This window comes from Clinocottus analis, unplaced genomic scaffold, assembly GCF_023055335.1.
Source record: "Clinocottus analis isolate CAN_PGR_092001 unplaced genomic scaffold, fCliAna1.0.p SCAF_5, whole genome shotgun sequence".
In the NCBI taxonomy this organism is placed as follows: domain Eukaryota; kingdom Metazoa; phylum Chordata; class Actinopteri; order Perciformes; family Cottidae; genus Clinocottus; species Clinocottus analis.
In genome coordinates this window covers 3304955-3321260 of record NW_027176207.1, presented here as the reverse complement: position 1 = coordinate 3321260, position 16306 = coordinate 3304955, and the positions used below count along the sequence as shown (strand labels likewise).

Here is a 16306-nt window from a genome sequence, read left to right as displayed (position 1 = left end):
CAGTGTTCATACGGCCAATGCCTTGGGAAAAGAAAAATTAGTTATTCTGATTCACCTTTTACACTAATTATTAAAAAAAAAAAAGGAACTCTCACTCAGCCGCCTCTTTTTCTTCTTTTTTTCCTATAACTTGAGCTGGTGTTTATTTAACAGCTGCTTTCATGAGTCACTGCACCCCCCCCCCCCCCCCTCTCTCTCCTCAATAACAGTAAAACGATTATTTGGCCTCTGGGACAACAGGCCTCGGCTCATCACAGACGCTTCATTAATAAAGACGGAAGGCAGTGGCTGGATGGCATAGTGGATGACACCACGCCGGTATCCTCTCCTCCTGGCGGAGTAATAGAATCTGACATCAAGGGGTGATGGAGAGACACACTGGACTAATGAGGTGGGACTGTATTAGTTGGAGGGGAGTGTTGCAGCGATTGACATTCAGAGAAAGAGACTAATGCTGACATTAACTTGATAAAGAAAATACAAAATTGGGGGAAAGAAGCTCTTGATTCTTTTAACGCTGTGATGAGTGCCACTGACGGAGCTCTCTGGATCAGAGGGCGCTGCGCTAATTCAGATGAAATGCTGCCGATTGGCTGGAGTCAGAGAAGCTGTAATGAAACACACATGGAAGCAAGAACTGGCACCGGACAGACAGGATGGCTGCTATTCTTATAAATACTGACCAGATGAGGCCAGCATTGTTTTATTCTGAGAGCCGTTCAGTGTCAGCGAGGCCTCCGCTCATGATGGAGGACCTCTTCTCCCAAACACCCGTGTGACAGCACACGTGGTTTGATGAATTAACAAGAAAAACACGTTTTTATAAACTTGCCGACATAAAATATACTTGGTCTCTGCCCTTCGGCATTCTTTGGCGACGTCGGTGGGGGGGGGGGGGGGATGGGCACAGGAAGAAAGCTTGGCCAGACAAAAACAGAACTCTTTTGTTTTGTACTTCGACGAGAGAAAAAACTGAATGCGGATATTTTAAAACACACAGTGACAACTACGATCCCAGAAAGAGATATAACCTCCAGTGAAGACGCCTCCTTTCATCTCCAGAGAAGTTAAGTTTCCTTCTAACCAAAGCTGACATTTTTAGATGCCACCAAAGAAACGTGAAGCAGATTCAGTCGCGAGAGAGAAGGACTTCAGAGCGAGGATCGCGCAGCGAGACATCGGGAGAGCCGGGCTCCAAACAAACAGGCCTGGGCTGCAAATTCAAACCAGCTGGAAACTGCAGACGCGCTATTAAGTAAATGACGGAGCGGGGCGGCCGACACTTTTCCCAAACACCCGGAATCCCGGCAAAAGCCCTCGTAGTTCCGAAAAAAACACTTTGCCAGTGGAACCCACAGACTGACCTGTGGGAAGCAGATCCTCTGACTGACTGGAGAAGACGATAAGAGCGGATAAAGCTGGCCACTTAATATATCATCCTCCTACTCAACCTATTTATTATGATGTTATATATTATCAATTCAGAAACTCTACGACGATGCTTTGGCACATACTGACTCTTACTCTCCTACACACTCAGTCACACAGACACAGGACTAACATTTGCTTCCATCCTTATACTTAGTGGAACGAGCTGCTCTGGAGCTCCTTTGTGGCGATGGGACAAAACCTGGAACTGGAACCACAAAATGTGGAAATTCAATTAGATGAATTTAAGTGTTTCATAAAGTCATAGGTGGCTGTCCAGAGGAATTCCCATAAAACCCTGGGGCTCAGGCAAAAATCGCAGCGCACCGACGGCACGCACTCGGCCCCTCACGCTGGAAACCGCAGGACGGTGACACACAACCGAGGTCCGAGAGACCCGCTTTGTGAAGCGCTACCTTTGGCCGACGGACCGCAAAAGCCGCTCTCTTTGTCGCGCTGGAGCGTCGATGACTTATGTTCTTGTTTCTTATCACACACAGAGGCGAGTGGTTAAGGCGTTGCAAGCCCACTGAAGCCTTTCCCGCAATCTCCCTGATAAAGCAGTGCATGGAAAATATCCCTTTATAGAAACGGGTTCTCCTGCTTCTGGTTGTAAAACAAAAAAAAAAGGGTACCACAACAAGCCGCTGTAGCCAGTGAGTGGGACTGGATGAGAGCTGTAGCTAACAACAGAGGTTTGTTGATGGAAAACTGGGACCACACAGTAGGGCTATGAAAACCCATGGGCATAGAGAAGTATACGTTAAGGCCTGGGTTTGGTTAATAGGTAGCTTGATCAAGGAGTTTCAGAGAACCACGGCACGACTAAACCACTGGGAGCTTTCTCCCCTCGTCTCCCCCTTTTTTACCCTCTAGGCGTTTTTTTTTTTCAGAGCAAAATAAAACCACTTTTTATCTACAGTAAATGTAAGTTCTGGGTCGTGATTCCTCCTGTTGCAGTGCGGGGAGCTGGTTCAAGCTTCTCCTCACACGTCATTTACTCAGAAACATAGAGCTCAGGTTGCTTCTAACTCACTTTTCTTTTTATATATATTTTTTTACTTGCGCATGCTTTTAGTGCACATTGGTGCATGTGAGCTCGTCCCACTGGTCGCCGCTCTGCACTCATAAGGCCATTATGTGTGATAATGCGCCCACCCTCTCTTAGCATTCAGTCCCTGTAAAGATCATTTTTGAGGGGCATTTTTTGCTTGATTTGACAAAGGACAGTGAAGAATGTCGGGCAGTGTTGCATTTATATCATAAACTGTATCGGCGGTCGCCATCTTGGATAATGGCCATCGCCATGTGGTTTTGCTCGCAACCAATGAACAGAAGTGATATTTTGACAGTGGATGAATGACGACCTGTCACAGTAAACCCGTCCTAACGCATCCTCCTTTTTGGTCCTTTTGACTCTAAATGGGCCGTAATTTACTAAATGTACATCATTTAGTAAAGTGAAGAACACTTGAAACTCGAGATTGGTCATGAACTTGTGAGTCCTTTTCTTGTGAACTTCCATACGATCAGACTTCAAGTCGCCCCCTGCTGGTCAGTGGAGAGGATGCACGTTCTAAGGTCACTGCTGCGTCGGCTCAACCAGAGGTTGCCGCCTGGTTTAAATGTGAGGCTGCATGGCTGACATATACTGCAGTTAACATTAGATTTGAGGTTAATTCACCTATAATCTACATTATTTAATGCACCTCGTTATAATAATAGGCATCAGACGACAGCCTTGTGACTGATCCAATCTGAAATCCAGCATCATGAAAACACACTCCCCTCCTCTCTCCTTGCATCGAACCCCAGAGGGAGAGAGCAGACAGCCATCAGCTTGTCTGTGTCATGCCGCTGACACAACCTACGCGGCTCTCAACCAAACCCACTTATGACCTGCCAAAAATAATTCCTTGCTTGAACCGTGACAAATAAAGTACACTAATGAAGTGCTTTTTACTGTCAGCGGACGGAGATCTGGTTAAAAGTGGCACCTTAATAGCGTCCAAATGCAAAACACATTGTCAGACTCAGGGGCCTATAACTTCTCCTCTATTCGATACAAGAGGGTGATTACCCAACATTTGTATAGCACGTGGCCACGTGGGAGAGGACGCTCAGAGCGGATTCAGGTTGTTCTTCACCGCGCTGAAGCAGAAACACTCACATTTGTGGCGGGGTCGACACGAGAACTTCACTCGGTCCTTGTTTTCCTCCTTCTTGTTCGGACTCAGAGTGATGCATACGGTATTACGTTGGCTCGGCGCTACATTTTCTGCCGTCTGTCCCAGCCATTATGTGCTTTACCATATCACTCCCAGTGAAATGGAAAACGGATGTGGCTGTTATGGAAGGATGGAGACAATGAGTGGCAGCAGGCGGTTGAACTGGACTGATTACTTCCAGGCAGTGTCTGGAAGTGAGAGATGGTGCTAGCGCCCGGGGAGCCGTGGTCCAAGGTTCAGGTAAACAAACAGCGTGGCCTACACTGGGCCACATTAGGGTTTCTGAACATTGAGGAGTCTGTTTGGACAGTGGAGATGTAATCATCTTTTCCCTTTTTTCTTCCTTTTTCTGGATTGTTTTCTGAAATGCACCAAGAAGTGAGTCAAGGACGGGAAGACCAACCGGCTTCTGAGGGATATCTGGAGTAGTTTGGCCTAAAAATGTTCCTGTTCAAAGGAATTTAAGCCACGGAGGAATCAAAAGATGGTGATAAATACCGCAGATGTGGCCAGATAGAGCCAAACCCTTCTTTTAGAAGTATAAACATTGGATTATTAATTATTCACAATAATCCTTGTTAGCTGTGATGAAGGATTCGTAAGCCGAGAGACACTACAGAGGAACAGGTTACACATTTTAATTAACAGAAACTTCCCCGTTAATTACCTTATATAAAACAATCATATGTTTCATCAATATGCAAATAAGGCATTATCTTGCAACATTTCCAGAACAGAAATCTGAACATTGAATGAAGCCAGCGACAAAATTTCCCTTGTTTTAAGTAATAAAATGTGAAATGAGGTCTGACACATTTTAGCTCTCACTGCCATCTCGTTTAGCCCCGTTTGCTATGACAATGCAAATATTGAATATAATTGGAAAGCAAAAAAATGTGAGAAGAGAGTTAAGAAACACATTAGAGTCCTGTGCATGTACAATGTATTTCACACGGGGAAGGTGGAAGCTTCGTCCTCAAAGACTTTGCAGCATCGTGTGCAACATAAAACAAACATGAAATATTCTTAGTCCGAGTAACACAGACCGCATCAACGAACGAAGCAACACACGTCACCCAACATCTGACTATTACACAATCACTGAGCGTGCACAGCCACGTCTGATTCACAGGCCTGTGGAGCAACGCAGAGTAAACACACACAACTGCTTACAAGAATGTCAACTGTGGAAAAACTGAGTTCATGCGCAAATATGGGACGCCCATTGTTTCACTGCAGGGAGTCTGCTATATTCACAAAGCCCAGTTGTGGGCCGCACCATCGCCAGCAGTCGAGGTGGAGATAGTTTTCATTTGGAAATGTTACTGGTCTTGACAAGCAGGGGGAGTTATGGGGTGGGAGGGAGCTGCGTAATGTTCTCTTCTTTTGCATGTCTTTGCGTGGGTCATATGGTTTTTATCGAAGCACAATCACATGAGCTAATGGCTGCAAAAGAGCCGGCCGTGCCAAGACGACGTCGTATCTCTGTTGGCTGGGGTTGGCGGTGGGAGGGGGGGGGGGGTCATGAGCTTTGTCACGGGGATGAAGGGCCGAGGGGGGACCCCGACTTTGGAACATGTCAAATGAGCAGACATGACATGGATGAGAAAAAAAGAAGAGTGAAAAGAGTGAGACGCGAGAGGTGGAATGTTTTTTTTTTTTTTTTTTTTTTGTAATAGCAAACAGAGACTGCTCTCCAGTCAGCTCATTGCTCAGTTACACATCAGTCAGACTTTTGTTTACGTCTCGGTTTCAGGGGTGTCAGTGGAGCAAAAGAACAATTTCTCTTCTTTTTTTATTATTATATCCAAAACAGGTCTCCTTGTGAGGTTGTGATTTGTGTCTGTGGATCAGACCACGCAACATTCAGAGTCTGCCCGTTTGCTCCGTGTAACCTTGCTTGTTTTAAAATGAACTTGCAAAGTTTAGGTATGAATAAAATGCAAAAATCCTGCCTGGTTTCTACAGACTTTCCTGTGCTAGTGACCTCGCTGCAGGTGAGAGTTAATCATGCATAAAGCCCGGCAACCTGCGATGGAATGAAAATGAATTCACATATTCATTCACATAATCTGGATTTATCAAGCTAAAATTGTCAATATCTAGTTAACGTTTTCTCTCGCTCGAGTGCCTACAACCTCTCCAAATAGCTTTGAAATGAATACCTCCAGCCAACCGGCCCCCTGTTCCACCTCCACTAACCACTAAACGCAGGCTCCCCCGTGAGTCGGCGGCGTGTTTTATGGAGCCACAGTTGCCACTCTTAATGGCAGCCGGCGCTCTGACGTACGCTTTTCGGACCACCAGAATGGCGCTCAGCCTGCAGGTTCGCGGCGTGAAATTGCCCAGAGACTCGGAAGGTGGGAGAGACTGCGGGGCGACTTTCCCCCAGGAGACGAAAATAAAAAAAGGTGAACCCAGAGGTGACCTCGCTGAGCCTCGACCGGGATTTGCTGTGTTTTAATTCCCGATACTAGCTTTCCTGTGCCCGAGGCCCGCAAAATACGATACGCCGAGCTTAAGTGACTGAGAACTAATTGTTTAGCCGGACCCCTCCTCCTAAAAACCTAAAGGTTTTGTGTAGCATCAGTTGTCAACTAATCAGCCCCACATGCCGGTTTCCCAACAACGCAGCCTAGTCTCACACACACACGACCAAAGAGAAGCCAATATTTCGAAATACATATTTTATTAAATAAGAGGGAACATAGTGAGAGAGCTGGTTTTACAAATGAACCCAAGGTGGCAACATGGCAGCGCGTACCCACCAGACACCCAGGGGTGCTTCCAAACCACCTCCACCAGCCTTTGCCCCCGGCCTCACGAACACGAGGCCCTAATAAAAGCAAACTTCTCCCTCGGCCACATCAAAGCAGCGGCGACCTGCTGTGCTCTCCCCCCCCTCCACCCCGAATCCTTCGCCAGTGTCCCCTGGTATCACTTTCAAACGCAGCCACACAGGGCAATTTAATAAGAGATGAGCAGCGAATGTCTCCCACTCGAGCTGCAGATGGTCGGCGGGCTGAGGTCTGGCGTGAAACCGGACTCTGCTTTGCGTTGCAGAGCCAGCAATGACTGCGTAAGCAAGACAAGAGGAGCCCACTAAAAGACAAAGGAAAGGAAAAAACACTGTTGGTCATCAACAGTAGAAGACACAGCTCAACGTGTAGGGGTCAGTACGGTGGCCATTTCCTGATACAACCTCCAGTAAATGAACAAGAAATCTCCATTTGCAGTGGGTTGCATTTCATCGACTGTGTATTATCACTATCACATGAAGGCGGAACTGCTCGCGCAGCGCCGCGATGCCGCTGTAGGGTCGACCTGATAACTCATCCTTAACATGGCCGTCGACGGGCACACATGGAACGCATGAGACGAGGCTTTGAACACAGGCGGACATTTTCATCCCTGCAAAATGCACCGATGCTCTACCAAGAGCGCGTTAGTGTCACTGGCGATAATAAAAAAGCAGTGTGTTCCTCCACGGGGACCTTACATTGAAGGTACAGTGAAGAAGTAGTTGTATTTCTATGTGCACGGGTTGCATTTAATTTAACGTGCAGCCTTTTGGTTCTTCAGAGAAATACGTCTTCAAAGGCGTCACGCTGTCGATAAACAATCCATCATTCCGCAGAAGGCGCTTACAGAGTTATCATGCACCCCTTCTTCGCGTGTGCCCACCTGTGTTGCAGCGGGTGGTTCGCACCTGGGTTCAAAACGTTACGTCTGTATTTCATCGACGCAGGTGAGAACGTTCGGCGGTCTGGATCTCGTTATTCATCCGCTGTGGAATAAATTCCTTTGAAGTTAGTGAGGAGACGGGTCGTTCCGTTCTCGACTAACAGAAAAAGACATCTCTCCATCACTGCCTCTCTCCGCTGGGAGATAATAATAATGAGATCGCCCGTGTGTGTGTGTGTGTGTGTGTGTGTGTGTGTGTGTGTGTGTGTGTGTGTGAGAAAGAGAGAGACCACGGCTAATCCCGCATTCTGCTGCATCAAGGACCTCTTGCGGTGGCAGTGACTCAAACTTTCTCAAAACACATTTTATTGCTCCTTTTATTCTGCCGTTGATTGACTGCCGACTCCTCAATCACTCCTCTTAACTGGCCCCCGGCCGCAATGGAGACAGTGGGGGGAAAAACAGTTTGCTCACTTTTATTGCTTTGGGTTGTGTGTTTGGCTAACGGCTAACGGAACAACACACACAGCGGACCGCATCGCCACCGCTCAGCCACCACTGCGCGGCCCGGGGACACAGTTACCCTGTGCATTTTTTTTTTATTGGGCATCAACCTCACGTTTACGCGCGTATTGTCGGGGGGAAAATGGACTTGAAGCCTCTATAAACGCTTCAAGACGCAGTCACGCCTGTGAGACGGAGCCGGGACGCCCACCTGTACAGAACTCTGAGAGCGTAGCTGTTCAGTCAGAGTGGAAAACATGTCTTGATACACTCGCGGTGGATACATTCTGTCAAACATTACAGCAATGGTCTTTGCAGGCACACCTGGCAGAGATCTGGGGTTGGCGGTTCGATCCGCTGGCTCCTACTGTTCATACGCCGAAGTGGCAGCAAGAGACCTAACCTCAAGTTGCTCCCCGGGCGCTTCACAGCAGCCTACTGCTCCTAAAAATGCAGAGGTCATATTTCATGTATGTACCTGTATGTATATCATGTTTTAGTTTTTTTTTTAAAGATTAAATTGTTCTGCACGGCACTTTCTAGGTTCAGATGGCTAGGAAGCCGACTCCGATAAAGAATATTTCTTCTCAAGCCACTTGCATGTGTATTCCATCAGCAGTCAAATTAAACTTTCAGCAAGAGTGAGCGAGCAGTGCTGCAGTGGATGGCTCCACATGGATGAGATTCATGACACATGAAATCTCAGAGAGCGCTCGGATCGGGAGGCATGGCTTTGATCAAAAAAGGGTGGGGGGGGTTATGCGAGTTGATAGGTAGGAGTATGCATTGAGATGACTGCATGCCAAATGGTCCAACATGTGAAAAAGATTACGTAATGTCATGCACATTTGAATCTGTGTCTCTCTTTGGTGCATATAGATAAAGTGCGGCGGTTACTTACTTTTATAACGCCTTCATAATCAGATCAAGTTTTTCTATGGATTACTTGTTACCTCACACACTAAAGTGTACGTCTCCCTGAGGAACAATAGGTTCAGCTTGTGGGATATATGAGCGGTATCATTCTTTTCTTTGAGCTTCACTGCCAGGCGTCTGTTAAAAGTCACACTGGTGAAAATAAATGCCCAGTGTGTCAGAATCAAACCCACGTGTGTTCAATCTTGACAGGTATTGAGAGTGCTTGGATTGATGAGTGCTGATATACGTTCATATATATGTTGATTTATCTCTGCAATGTTACGGTGTTGGCTTCCTGTCTGGACGGGGAGGGGAGAATTCCTTATGAGGGTGTTGCGTAATGTCCAGTTTGTAAGGCCCCTTGAGGAACGTTTGTGATTTGGGATATTAGGGTTGTATAGACAAAATTGACTGCTGATTGATGGAATGAGTGTCGGATTAGAGTTTGGCGTTGTACAACGCACACTGAGCGAACTGCGTACAACAGCCCATCTGATAATGAGCTTCCATTTTGGTTCAATTACGCTATTTCAAAACCTTTTGGGGGAGCTTCACGCCGCACTTGTTTTCTTTTGCTGTGTCAAGTGTTTTCTTATCTGGCTTATTTTCTTATTATTGGAATCTGGTGGGAAGATGGCAGACTTGGATATTGGCTAGCAGCTTGTGGTCTGGCCTCAGAACTAAAACCTCCCAACGTGCAGAGGTTTGAAGTCAGCCACCTGCTAGCGCTAATTGCCCGGTCCTATACGGCGGAGAGAGAGGCCCTTCGCTCCCGCCCGGATGAGGAGGAAAAACTGGGAAAGGAATGCAAATTGTTATAAGCCAGTGGCGAACGTCAGAGATGAAATGGAGGGAGTAACCCAGGTCAACACATTAGGAGTACTTTATTAAGCAGGGACAGGTCAAGAGTTCAACACTCCCCCTGAGGTGTTTGTGCTTATGAGAGATGGGGAGAGAAAGTGAAACCAATTTAGGGCATTAATTCAACTTGTGTACCGGATGTCAGCCTCACACACGGAGACATTTCATGTCGCCACTATCTGCTCCTCCAAAACGGACCTTACGACACGTCTGGTAATAATCCATTGTTTTCCTCATGTCAACAAATTCCATGAAGAGACCAAAACCAACAACGACCCGATGACTGCGTACACACAGCCTGATAGATCCTATTCCTTCTGTGTCATGGATCCAGAAACCTATGAACACCAGTGACTCTGTGAGGGTCTATTGAAAACAATGGTGCTTTGAGCTACATGCTAACATGCTCAAAACAATAATATGAATGGTGATAATAAACAGGTACAATCTTTTGCTGGCATGCTAAGATTCGCCAAAGAAAAAATATTTGTACTTCAACCCAAAAGTACTGGACTAAATACAATTTTGACCTGATGATGGCACTAGATGATATTCAAAGGATCATCAAAGTTATTTTGAAGACCATGAATAAATAAATTGGTAGCAGCTGGTGCTGCTAGCATGGCTAAAAACACATGAGTGTTGCACGGAGTAACATGTTCTTTCTTTATGAGGACCCGGCTACTGTTATAGTATTTTGAGTCGTTCCCGCTGCCGTAAAAAACTCACATTCCAAAAATAAATCTCAGGTCTTAGACACTGTAGATCCCTTTTGTAATCCCAATGTAGAACCACGTTTGTGCGCTACGCATCTGTTCATACCTGAGCAATGTTCTTGTTGAGCAAGTAGACACCGTATTCAAAATGGAAGCGCTCTCCTCTGGGGTACAAAGGGAACCTGTTGAAGACAAAAGAAGACAAACATGGCGTTACACAGGAACAGCTGATGTATTCCACTTGATCCATCACCAACAGAGTCCGTCAGCGAAGGTGTTAAGACACTCGCAAGCCAACTAAGCCCAGCCAAGCCTACAACAACACTGAATGCATACTGCGTATCATATTGTAGGTCTATGCATGCGCACATGTCAATAAAGGGTGCTGGGATTAAAAGGGTCCACTGCTTATTAATCTTACTTTGAGAGATTCAAACAACTGTTGCTCTTTGGCTTTCGCAACAGGGATTTGAATTCTTTCCCATCATTGAGATTTGCCGTCCGCGGAGCCCGCGGCGCTTACATTCGGATATCACTTGCAGAAGGCAGATGAAACCAGGTCTGGGTCTCTGATCCCCATCCCAGACGCCACCTCCGTACCTTTGTTAAACCGAAATATCAAACCTGAGCAGAGGCGTCCAAGCAGCTTGTCCATCTGCCTCTGAGCGAGATACTGAGAAGAACCTCTCCCTTGAGGCACGGTGGGAAAGTCCTATTGGTGCCAGTCAGATGTCTGAGCTCAAGAAGGATGGGGGAAGATGGGATATCTTCCCTCATCCTTCTCGCTGGGTGCTGGGTTTAGGTAGAGAGGCGAATATGCTGACATGTAGGGAGGGAAAACTCTTTGTTATCAGGGACTAAGGCTGGACTCATCCCTTCCTGTCATTATGTGCTTATGTCTGCTGATCTCCCACGGAGGAGGATACAGAGGTTTCAGCTCCGTGAACTGAGCAGGGCTTTGCTCTGACAAACCACACACGCACTCCGGTTTGCATCAGCATACTTGCCGTGACCTTTGTTATCTACATTCACATCTTAGCCCATCTCTAAATGCTTCACCTTAACCTTCAGAATAGCCTAAAGCTAATCCGACGCTTAACCTCTCACCCAAACATTGAAATAGTGTTTTTTAAAGAAGTAAAACAGTCTTCTATTTAGAGGATTTTGCTCTGCTCATTTCTGCACATGTAATTGACATCTCGGGGTTTGTGGGAACCAAAAATAAATAAAAATCCAACAACACACGTGAGATGTTGCCAAGGCCAGGTACATACATATACACGCATACAGATGCAGCATCCGTGCAGTTAGTCACATAAACAGCTGTTGCTTTTTAATGTCGCAGCAGTTGTTGATGCCAGAAGGTCACGTCAAAGAAGAACGATGAGCTGAGAAAATGTTATTGCAAAGACAAGCCGTTCCATCTGAAAACTAACGAATGCAGCTTGTGTTGTTGTCTGGTGCCACGTGAGGGAGGCTCACGTCGAGACAGCAGAACTGTGTTTTATAGCAGCACCTCGAAAATAACTTTAACAAATGATGATAACACGCACCACCTCGCTGAGGAGGAGACCCTTCTTGGGATCGTTTGCTTCCATATCATGTGTTCTTTCAGACTCGTGGAAAGAAAACACCAAAAATACACATTTAGGTGATAATTTGACTATTTTGTCTATTGTAGATTTCTTCTAAATTCACCAAAAGGTTAGCATTAAATAATGTATCATTTGCATATTCAATCCTAACATTTCAGGAAACTTGTGAATAATTGTCCTAATAATCTAATAATGAACTGGTGAAGTTTCATGGTGATATATATATATATATATATATATTCTTTTTTTTTTTTTTTTTTACCCTATTCACCTGTTGGCCGTTTTCTCTTACTTAGTTTTTGTTTCAGACTGTGGTTCAGTTAAAATCCCCTTCAGTAACGCTTACAAACATCAAACTTTCCAAATGAATTAATCTACAATAAACGTTTTTTCCTTTGATGGTTTGTTAATATAGGATGATTTATAACATTTTATTTCTAAAAAAATAGAGAAAATAGATTTTTCGATTGCCGTTGACATTGCTTTCTGATTCATGGAGCGATAAAGAGATATCCAACCTTCCCTCAGTAAAACCTTTGACTCTAATATGTCAACACAATGAAACAAGACTTCAGAACCTGGCTTCATCCAATGGTCAGATTTCTGCTCTGAATATTTATGCCTCATTTGCATATTTAAACATAACCTTTCAGAAAACTGGCGACACAAATAATTGTCTTCATGCAAGTTATCAACTGGCAACGTGTCAGTCTTTTATCCGACAGCTCTTTCATTTCATACTGGAATCAGCTCTGTAACATGTGGAGATTCTGATTGGCTCCTGAAACACAAAGACATTATGGCTAAAGGGAGGGGGGGGGGGGTCAAGGCTCTTCAATGGCTGTCTAAAAGCTAATTCTGAACTGCGACACATCCATGAGATTTTTTTTTTTAAAAGCGATACCCTTAGCGGCAAACAAAAGTGTGACCAATTCCACAAGACATGAGCCTCTGTCGTTACATGACAGCGCTGCCAGCAGCAGCAGCAGATGCGTTCAGATGGGCCTGTTCTGTACAGTATGTGCTGACATGTGTTGAACGCTCTGTGTGTGTATCCGGCATACCTCCTCTCTGTGTGCCCCCTGGGGACTGGGTCATGGTCTTTGGATAATCCTTTGTGAGCACATATATGCCCCCCCCCCCCCCCGCCTCCCTTCCCCATAACTATGACCTATAAGTGCTTGAGGCAATAGGAAGAGAACAACAGGAGAAAGTACACTTCCTCAGGGCTTCCACTTCACTGGACTGTTCCGTCAACTGAGATCCCGCTAACAGCACTGCTAACAGCGCAGGCTTGATGTGACCTTGACGTTTTCGAAGGCCAGATTTGACTCAGATTTGATCTCGATGCTCGACCCACAGTTCAGCGTGTCAGCTGCGGGAGCGTCGGGCTTTGGGAACGTGAACTCAGACGAGGGCTTTGGTTCTATTTCTTGGGTTTGTTTCCTCCTCCTACTCCTCCTCCTCCTCCTCCTCCTCCTCCTCCTCCTCAGACGTGAGCAGGCAACTTTCTGAGCCGGCGCTCACTGTAAACACCGCCTGCACTCACACATTGCGCTTGCAAACCCCGGGACGTGAAAGAAGAAAACCCGTAACAGATGGAGGTCGTTCCAGCCCCAGAATGAATTCTAACAGGAAGCTGCTTCTCAAGGAGTAAAGGGTGAGGCGCTGTAGCCTCAGGAGGGGGGTGGGGGGGCCTCAACATTCATGATGCGTGGCCATGGGGGGGGGAGGGGCCCCCACGGAGAAAGCGACATGCCGGAGGCCGTATCTCAGCACTGGGAAATAACTAACGGAGAGAGGAAGAACAACACAACAGGCATTCCCCCCTTGCACCTCTGGCATTCCCAATATCGCTTCAGCACGAGCAGATAGGACTTGTTTGCTGATGAACACTCACGAAAAAGGAAAACAGAGCCACGTCCAACACACACACACACACACACACACACACACATGCGCACAGTCACAGTCACGGCAGAGTGATTAATGGCCGCTGTCCGCTGTGTCTGAAATCACACTGGAGAGACTCCGGTTCACCAAACACCAGGAATTCCTCCCGGGGACGTCCAGTAAAGTCAAATATATTATTACATACCAGTGGGGTGGGGAGGAAGTCTGAGGATGGAGGGAAAAGGAGGAGGCGCCAAAGCAGTGTGGGATTTACTTAGCCGGCTCATGTTATTAGTTTATATATTATCTAATATGACCCAAAAAAAAAGAAAAAAGGGAAACTGTGCCAAGAAAGCGCTCAAAATGAGTGTAAGGAAAAAAAGATGTAGATCAAACATACAACAGCGCTAAAAGCAGCAAAGTGGTGCTTCTGTCCCGGAGGTGAAGTACGGAGCGGCAGAGGAAGAGGGGACGCCATTTTTAATCACTCAGCCAGCGACATAAGCTGAAGCGGTCCTGCACACTAAACAGGATGAAATAAATTACAGTTCCTGGAGAAGTATGAAGGCCAGAACCTGCACCCGCCATCCCGCCATCGGGATGGAAGTTTCAAAATAAACGGAAACAATCCAGTTTGTGGCGCTAATTGTTTTTCTGTCGTTTCCAAATGAGTTCATGCTTGCTTTCGCTCTCCTGCACCTTGTTCTGTTGGTCGTTTTAATTCTGTTGTACATATAAATCAAACGCAATCATCTCTATCTCAGCAGCTCCTCCTCAGATTTCCTCACTTCCCTCCATCAGGCCGTTTCTTCCGTCAGCACATCCCTCCGCCGCTCCCCTCGGCGGCGGCTCTGTTGAAGGGTCGTGTCCGCGAAACTAACACAGCAAACCAAATATGACAGGCGCCATAATCAACACACCCGCTCCGTTGCTGAAACATGAAATGTGCTTTCGTTTAGCTAATATTCAACTCTGTGTGCACTGGGAAAGAAAAAAAAAAAGGAGAAAAAAAAGAAAGAAAGAAAAGGAAATGACAGTGAAGTTGAGAGCAGAAATAAAACTCTTGAATAAAAAAAAAAAAATCATTTAAAAAGCACTCATCTTTCTCGCGACGGGATATCTGACGTGCGAGTGCTGGCTCTGAGCGCACAATAAATATGTAATTAATAAGTGTGGAGCCATGACATTGTAAAAAGACAAAAGCTGCGTCTCACAGGAAAGTCCCCCCATCTTTATGAGCGAGCGTACATGCGCCCCGGCCTGCCAGCTCTCTAACTGCAGGGGTCTAGACACAGGCAGCTTAAATAAATAAGGAAGGGCTACAACCAATAAACACATGGCTACAGTGATGACTAATAGGAAGTCCTTTGCTCTTGCTTTCTTCCTGTCCATTTCTTTTTTTATTGTATTATTCCTGTTGAGGGATCTTTTAATAGCAGGCTGAGTGTTGCGTCTTTCATCTCGGAGTGATCCCCCACCAGCGGTGTCTCCGGCATCCCTCTGCACCGGGCCTCTGAGCAGGTGTCAGCAGCACAGGGCGCCTTTTACACCCTCTGGTTCAAAAAAAAAAAAAAAAAAAAGCAGCCACATTTGTAGGCTGTTTGAGCAAAAGAGGAGCGCTGAGGTCACTGCGGCACAAAGCCTCCTAGTTAAAGCTCCGTGTATGAGTTTGCGCGTTGCGCACACAGCCGTGTTAAAAGCCGACATTGGTGTCTGGAGTTTTACCGCAATGTGGGAGCCAAAATGGAGTCCACCTTTTTTTTGTGGATGGGGGAGGGGGTTGTTTTTTAATAGTTAAAATGACCATCGTCTCTACAGGCAGTCCTGTTAAACGAGTCTATTAGAGAAGGCCACAAGGTCGTTTTTTTTTTTCCTCTTTAAAAGCTCTGGAGAGCGCGTATACTGAAGCATGTTGTAGTATATTGGACTCCCGTCTCTTTCCTCTTGGGTCCACTGTATTAAATGGAGGAGTGTAAAAAAGGAGGACGCAGCTATGCAGGTGGGTGGTCGTGCTCAGCTTCGCCGCGGTTCACGAGAAAAAACGGTGGGAGGACTGCTCGCGACCGGCTGACCTGCAGTAATGTATACACAGGCTGAGGTCGCCACATGTGTTTGCCTGCCTGTTTAGACATCCTAATTAATACTCAGAATGTGCAAAACAACAGTTCTGGCTCACATGTTGCAGACGAGGCTCGGCCAGTACGTACAGCCCCCGTTTTAATGGCGTGTGTGTGTGCATGTGTGTGCGCAAATGTCTTTAATGTGCAATTTCAAACAGCACGGGACCATAAATCATATGGGCCTGCTTTCTTAGAAGAAAAAAACACCTGCCTTGCAACTGTCAAGGCTCTAATGGCAGTGGTTACTATATAAATCACCGTGAGCTGTAATTTTCAATATCTGAGAAATGATTACACTGAGCATCTGTCAGTGAATGCAGTTTTAATGACCCTGGCTGCACTTAGGACCCCGGTGTAAC

The 16306-nt window shown here is 46.1% G+C and overlaps 1 protein-coding gene across 1 annotated transcript in view; it reads right to left on the bottom strand.

Annotated features, from left to right (window-relative positions):
* uvrag (UV radiation resistance associated gene) overlaps positions 1 to 16306 on the bottom strand; it is an 82240-nt gene that overhangs the window by 25802 nt on the left and 40132 nt on the right. Inside the window, exon 13 of the mRNA XM_068601102.1 lies at positions 10446 to 10521. Coding sequence (XP_068457203.1) covers positions 10446 to 10521 — 76 coding nt within the window. The remainder of the gene's footprint in view (positions 1 to 10445; positions 10522 to 16306) is intronic.